This window comes from Mastomys coucha, unplaced genomic scaffold (genome assembly GCF_008632895.1).
Source record: "Mastomys coucha isolate ucsf_1 unplaced genomic scaffold, UCSF_Mcou_1 pScaffold21, whole genome shotgun sequence".
Lineage (NCBI taxonomy): Eukaryota > Metazoa > Chordata > Mammalia > Rodentia > Muridae > Mastomys > Mastomys coucha.
The window spans coordinates 144,659,367-144,667,329 of record NW_022196904.1 but is presented as its reverse complement, the minus strand read 5'-3'; the positions used below and the strand labels follow the sequence as shown (position 1 = coordinate 144,667,329).

Here is a 7,963-nt window from a genome sequence, read left to right as displayed (position 1 = left end):
AGAGATTGAAGGAAAGGTTATCCAGAGACTGTCCCACCTGGGGATTCATCCCATATACAGTTATCAAACCCAAACACTATTGTGGATTCCAAAAATTGCATGCTGACAGTACCCTGACATAGCTGTCTCCTGAGAGGCCCTGCCAGAGCTTTACAAACACAGAGGTGGATGCTTGCCTCCAACCATGGGACTGAGTGTGGGGTCCCTAATGGAGGAGTTAGAGAAAGGACTGAAGGAGTTGAAGGGGTTTTCAATCCCATAGGAAGAGCAACAATATCAACCAACCAGACCCACCAGAGCTCCCAGGGACTAAACCATTAACCAAAGAGTACACATGGCTACAGCTACTTATTTAGCAGGTGATAGCCTTGTCAGGCATCAATGAGAGGAGAGGTCCTTGGGTGAATGGAGAAACACCCCCATAGAAGCAGGGAAAGGGGTGATGGGATAGGGGGTTTCTGGGAGCTAACATTTGAAATGTAAATAAAGAAAATATCTAATAGTATCTTTTTACTATCTAAATAGTAAAAAGAAAGAATGTAAATAAAGAAAGAAGGAAGGAAGGAAGGAAAGAAGGAAGGAAGGAAGGAAGGAAGGAAGGAAGGAAGGAAGGAAGGAAGGAAGGAAGACAGACAAGTATGGGTCTATTTGCATTCTTATACATTCTGACCTCCAGTTGAACCAGCACCACTTGTTGAAAAAGCTGTCTTTTTTTTACTGGATGGTTTCAGCTCCTTTGTAAAAGATCAAGTGACCATAGGTGTGTAGGTTCATTTCTGAGTCTTGAATTCTATTCCATTGATTTACCTACCTGTCTCTGCACCAACACCAGTTTTTATCACTATTGCTCTGTAATACAGATTGAGGTTTGGGATGGTGATTACCCCAGAAGTTCTCTTATTGTTGAGAATAGTTTTCGCTATCTTTAGTTTTTGTTTTGTTTTGTTTTGTTTTATGCCAGATGAATTTGAGAGGTGTTCTTTCTTTTTCTGTGAAGGATTGAGTTATAATTTGATGGGAATTGCATTAAATATGTAGACTGCTTTTGGTAAGATGGCCATTTTTACTATTTTAATCCTGCTAACCCATGAACTTTCCATCTTCTGTAGTCTTCTTTGATTTCTTTCTTCAGAAACTTGAAGCTCTTGTCTTACAGTTCTTTCACTTGCTTTGTTAGAGTCACACATGTTTTTTTATTATTTGTGACTATTGTAAAGGATTTCATTTACCTAAGGTCGTTTTCAGCCAATTAATCCTGTAAGTAGAAGGCTACTGATTTATTTTGAGTTAATTTTATATCCAGCCACTTTGCTGAATTTATCAGCTGTAGTAGTTCTCTGTTGAAATTTGAGGGGTCAGTTAAGTATACTATCATATCATCTGCAAATAGTGATATCTTGACTTCTTCCTTTGTATTTGTATCCCTTTGACATCTTTTTTTTCCTAATAGAACCTCTAGTACTATATTGAATACAAAGGGAGAGAATGGGAAGGCTTGTCTATACTTGACTTTTGTGGGATTACTTCAAGTTTCTTTCCATTTAGCTTGATGTTGGCTATTGGTTTATTGTATATTGCTTTTATTATGTTTATGTATGGGCCTTGAATACCTGATCTTTTCAAGACTTTTAACATGAATTGGTGTTGTATTTTGTTAAAGGATTTTTCAAAATCTAATGAGATGATCATGTGTTTCTTTTTCTTTTGTGTTTGTTTATATGGTGGATTATAGTTATTGATTTCCATATATAGAACCATCCCTGCATCGCTGTGATGAAGCCTACTTGATCATGTTAAATGATGGTGTTGACGTTAACTTGGATTCTTTTTACAATAATTTTACTGAGTATTTTTGCATCAATATTCCTAAGGGAAATTGGTCTGAAGTTCTCTTTCTTTGTTGGGTATTCACTTATATTTAGATATTAGTCATATTGCCATGACAACAATTCTGCAATCCTTAGGCCTAAGGAAACTTAACTGGATAATAGGTCCTAAGGGAGGAGGCACAAATCTCACTCAGAAGAGTAGACTAAGGAGGAATTGGAGGTAGATGGACAGAGAGATCATGTTTAGAGAGGAAGTAAGGAGGGAAAACAGGATGGTGATCAAGTCTTGGGATGAGTACATACTGCATGTGAAAATGGAAATCAGCACACTGGCATCTCTTGTGACTGGCTGAAGAGCTGGGATGAAAGAGGATACAGGACTCTCTTGAGGATACACCCTAGATGAGATTCAGATACAGGGAGTGAAGTTGCCACATGGTGTAACCAATCAGGACTTCCAGTGCAAGGATTAGGGACATCAATCCACTCACAAAACCTTCAACTCAAAACATCTCTTGCCTATAAAATACACAGGAATAAGCTTGGAACAGAAACTGAGGGAGCAGTCAACAGATGACAGCCACAACAAATGACACCCATTTCATGTGAGAAAGTCAAGCACTGACATTATAGCACACTGATACTTTTCTATGATTATAGACAGGAATCTAGCATAACTGTCTTCTGAGAGGCTTCATTCAGGGGTTCATGGAGGCAGATGTAGAGACCCACAATCAAACATCAGGAGGAGCCAGAGTAGTCTTGTTGAAGAGTAGAGGATGGATGAGAGCAAGTCTCAGAGATGACAATGTCCCCAAAATCAGACCCATAGAGTCAACTAACCTGTGACAATGAGGGTCCACAGGACTTGGGTCATCAAACAGAGAGCATGCAGTAGGTGGACCTCGAATTCCTACATCTATATAGCAAATATGCAGTTTGTTCTTCATGTGGTTCCCCTAACAAGTGGAAAAGGGACTCTCTCAGTCTCTGTTCATTTCCACTGGACCCCTTTTCCCCTATCTATACTGTCTGGTTGGATGTCAGTGGGAAAAGATGTGTCTAGTCCTTTTATGACTAGATAACACAGGTTGGAGTGGTACCCAAAGGTTCTCTCCTTCTCTGAGGAGAGAGATGTGTCCAGTATGGGGAGGAATTGATAAATGTGGGATTTGGAAGAGAGGAAGGAAGAAAACTATGTTGTGGTGTAAAATGAAATAGCAAAATTAAAAAAAAAACAAACAAGCAAGCAAAAATACAGTCACATTTCACACCTATCCTCCCCTTAATCCATCCACCCTTATCCCTTTACTCTCAAATTCCCCATATCCTTTTCAGTCCTGCCCAAAGTTCTTTAAAGGCCTCTTCTTCATTGATCTCACATACAAGAGACTCCTCTAGTTACTTTTGCACACATTTTTAAATATAGATGGTTGATTCTTCATGTCACATGACTACCATATTGTGGGATATGTAAAGTTCTTAAACAATGTGAGAGTCAAGGTGGCCTTTGTACTTCCATTCCATTACAGGCAAAACTAATGGCCTTAAGCAGAGCTGTTCAAATTGCCAAAAATAAATCATTAAAGCTTTATATAGACTCCAAATATGCTTTCAATATTTTGCTAACACATCTGGCCATCCAAAAGAAATGAAGACTTCTATTCACAAAAGAAAACAAATTTCTTAACTCTTGACATATCCATATCATCCTCAATGCCTCCTACTACTTTCTAAAACTGTCTTAATGAATTGAAAGGCACATCACAGTCACTACACTATTGCCAGTAATAATTGTAACATGATTATGATTATCAAGCTACCTTTTCATCCACTACAGCTTATCCTTCTCTCCAAGTTATGCTACTACATAGTCTAGATAACAACAACATACCTAACCTTCCTTCAGCACAGAACATTATTCACTACTCATATAAAATATTTCATTCAAATCTGAATCTTTTCTATCCTTTCTCCAAATTCATCTGACTCTCACCCAAACAGACAATATATGCCAGAAATTAACCCCAGCTTCACTATACAACCCCTGCCTTTCCTACTCACCAAGTTATGTGGGTCTGAAATTGTAAGATTCTAAGAAAATAGCTTAAAGTATATAAACACAAGTTATAAATGTCTGAGGATGTAAAAGCTAAGTGGAAAAAATCTTTAAATACAAGTTATAAAAGTCTAAAGAAGTATTTTAAGGTCAGTGTATATGAAAGCTTATTAGTATAAGTAAATTGTGAGTGTGTAAGAAACTTATTTAAAGTATGAGACCAAGGAAGTGATCTAAGGTATATGAAAAATTGTTTCAGATTTCTTCCTTTTTCTGTATTTTGTTTATTGGATTCCCAAAATTGCACTAAGACTCAAAGACAAATCTACTGCCCTTTCTAGAATATAAATTTTAATACAGACTATAAACTATGATATCTCCTAGGCATATACTCAAAGGATATTCCAATATGTAACAAAACACATGCCCTACTACATTCATTGAAATTTCATTTGTAATAGATAAAAGAAGGAAGCAAGCCAGATGTCCCACAACAGACAAATAGATGTAGAAAATGTGGTTCATTTACACAATGGAATACTATTCAGCTATTAAAAATAAGGACATCATAAAATTTTGCAGACAAATGGGTGGAACTAGAAAATACAATCCTGAGTGAGATAACTTAACCCAAAAAGATATGCATGGCATATATTCACTGATAAGTGGATATTAAACAAAAAGTACAGAGTAAACAAGATACAATCCACAGAGCTTAAGAAGTTTAACAAGATGGAAGACCCAAATGATCATGTTTCAGTTCCACATAAGAGGGGGAAGAAAATAATCGCAATAGACAGAGGGAGGGAGGGACCTCAGTGGGAGAGAGGAGGGGAGGAGGGGAACAGAGCCAGGTATGGGTGGAGACAGTAGAGAAGCTCAGTAGCGTTAGGAGAATGAATGGAAATATTCACTTGCTGGGGTGAGGACAGGTGGAGGGTACCTCTAGAAAGTCTTGGATAACTGGAATGTGAGAGGATCCCAGGACTCAATGGGAATAACATTAATGGAAATGCCCTACAGTGGGGAGATGGAACCTGAAGAGACCACCTCCAGTAGGCAGACAGGGCCCCAAGTGGAAAAATAGGGTTACCAAACTACCTTAAATTTTTTTAACCCAGAATTGTTCCTGACTATGAGAAATAAAGGACAAAAAAAGAGCAGAGATTGAAGGAAAGGCCATCCAGTGACCAGCCCGACTTGGAATTTATTCCAAGGGTGGTCAACAAACCCTGACAATATTACCAATGCCATCCGTGTTTTGCTTGCAGGCAGCAGTCTATCACGGCTGTCCTCTGAGAAACTCTACCAGCAACTGGATGAGATAGATGAAAATACTTATAGCCATATATTGGACTGAGGTCAGGGATCACTATGGAAGAGTAAGGGGAAGGATTGAAGGGAATGGAAATACAATAGGAGTATGAACAGTATCAACTAACCTGGAACCCTCAGAGATCCCATAAACTAAACTATCAGTCAAAGAACATACATCACTGGCCCCAGGCACCTATATAGAAACAGCTGCCTTCTCTGGCCTCAGTGGCAGAGGATGTACCTAATACTATAGAGATTTGATGCCCCAGGGAAGGGCAGTGTACAAAGGGGTGAGTTTAGGCATGGTTGAGTGGGTGAGGGGGATGGGTAAGTGAGCCATGGGGTGGGAAACACCCTCTCAGAGGAAAAGGAGAAGGGGAATGATATTAAGAACTCTTAGAGGAGGGACAAGGAAGGGGGCAATATTTGGAATGTAACTAAATGAAACAATTTTAAGAAAGAAAAGTAAATAAATAAATCTTAAGAAAATTATAAGCTTTAAGAAATCAACTTAAATCTGCCTCTCACAGCTCAACTTGATGGCACATATGTACTCTGCTCAATGAACATTATATTTTTTTCCCTCCTGTTTCTTCTTGAGGATGGTATCTTTCCCACTTTTCTGGTCCTCTCTTCTTTCCCTGGTCTTGGGATTCCCCTTGTCCAACTACAAGAACTAGAACCACAGAGTTTGAAATGTACACCAAAATTAAATTATTTTTGCCTAAAAACCATAACTTTATCTTTTGTTCCTAGTCTGTCTGTCTCAGCAGAAATTCAAGGTCAGATATTGTCCAGATATTTTATTTCATATGACTTTAAAGTTAAACTCCAAATCATCACATTCTAGTAAATACAGTCTGTCTACAGGGTAAGAATTTATTAAAAAGTGCCTGCTTTCAATGAATAAGAGGCAGATTGAATCACTGTGATCTAATCACTCAAAAAATATATAAAAACATGTAAAATCCAGCATTCTTTTATGAGCTGTGCTTCAACATCTTATTTTAAAGGCAATATTTGACTCATCAGGTCCTATATTTGTAAAAGCAGCTCTACAATTTATCAATGAACAATAAATGAAATAATAAAAACATTATTCAAACAAGATGAAAATGGTCAGAGTGTGTCACCATAGCAAGTAAAACTTCTTTGGAGCTGTCCATTAATATCAAATAAATAGACATATTATTATACTAAATTTTGAAGATCCTTCTCTACATTTTCCTGACAGTATAGGTACATATAACAAATAATCTAGTAAAACAATATATACATATTTTCCCAAGAGTATTGTCAAAAAGGCAAAAAAAAATCTCATAAGCTCCTGAATTCAATATTTTTCTTTTTTCTATACTGTCATGCAATTGACATGCAGTAATCTGTGAATCCTTTCTAGGACTTAATTGCATGTGACAGAAAAAAAAAGATAAGTATTATATAGCCTACAACATTAAATTAAGTCATTTAGGCTATTTTGGCACACGCAAAACTTTTGCAAATTCATGCTTGACTTCTTTGTTCCGCATGCTATAGACAAGAGGATTCAGCATAGGAATGATCATGGTGTAGAATACAGAGGCAATTTGGTCAGTGTCCATGGTATGACTGGAGCTGGGCTGCAAATACATGAATATTCCAGTCCCATAGAAAATAGACACTGCAGTGAAATGTGAGGAACAAGTAGATACAGCCTTTCGATATCCAGCACTTGAATGCATTTTAAAGATTGTGATAAAAATAAACATGTAGGATATCCAGATAACTAAGACAGCAAAAAAGATATTGATGCTCACTACATAAAAAAGAACCAGCTCACTAACATGTCTATCAGAGCAAGAGAGAACCATGACTGCTGGAATATCACAGAAGAAGTGATGGACTACATTAGACCTACAGAAGGAAAGACTGAAAGTGTTGCTAATGTGGATGGAGGCATTCAGAAAACCACAGGTATAGGAACCTATAGAAAGATAGACACACACACTTGTAGTCATAGTGGTGGCATAGTGCAAGGGTTTACACACTGCTGCATAGCGATCATAGGCCATTGAGGCCAACAAACAATTCTCCACAGTAGCAAAGGCTACAAAGAAGAACATCTGAGCAGCACAGCCATTGTAGGAAATGACCTTGTCTCCTATTAGGAGCCCAGTCATGACTGTAGGTGTGACAGCTGAGGAGTAAGAAAAATCTACCAAGGACAGATTACCTAGAAAAATGTACATGGGAGTGTGGAGATGAGAGTCCAAGGCAATGAGTAGGATCATCCCCAGATTTCCCACTAGGGTGATGGTGTAGATGATGAGAAATATCATGAAGACAGGAAGCTGTAATCCTGGGTCATTGGTGAGTCCAAGCAGGAGAAACTGTGTCACTTCGGTATTGTTCTTCATCAGTGTCACCTTTAAATCATAAGATTGTTCAAAGGCATATATGAACATATCACTTGGTTGAGCAAAAATCTGTACTTTTCAATTATCTAGAATAGTTCTTTCCCAAATCAAATTTGATGTAGTATTATACAGTGTACATTAATAGAATTAAAGATTATTAATAGATTACCTATATGATTTTAACATTTATAATCCATATATATATATATATATATATATATATATATATATATATATATACTGTGATTATTTAACAACTTAAAAAAGTGATGTGTGGATGGTTTCTCAATTCACTTCTGAGCTCAGCAAAAGGTCCCATTCTCTGTTGCTAATTTCCAAAGACTCTTCTAGACAAGAACTTT

At 37.4% G+C, this 7,963-nt stretch overlaps 1 protein-coding gene across 1 annotated transcript; it reads right to left on the bottom strand.

Moving 5' to 3' along the window:
- Positions 1-6,677: 6,677 nt before the first annotated feature.
- On the bottom strand, positions 6,678-7,604 carry LOC116101090 (olfactory receptor 5B3-like). The gene has a single exon (XM_031384776.1). The coding sequence runs from the start codon at positions 7,599-7,601 to the stop codon at positions 6,678-6,680; it is 924 nt and encodes a 307-aa protein (XP_031240636.1). The 5' UTR covers positions 7,602-7,604.
- Between the last annotated feature and the right edge of the window lie 359 nt (positions 7,605-7,963).

Excerpts from the sequence above, each read along its gene's own strand:
- LOC116101090 (XM_031384776.1), bottom strand. The coding sequence starts at position 7,601 with ATGAAGAACAATACCGAAGTGACACAGTTTCTCCTGCTTGGACTCACC.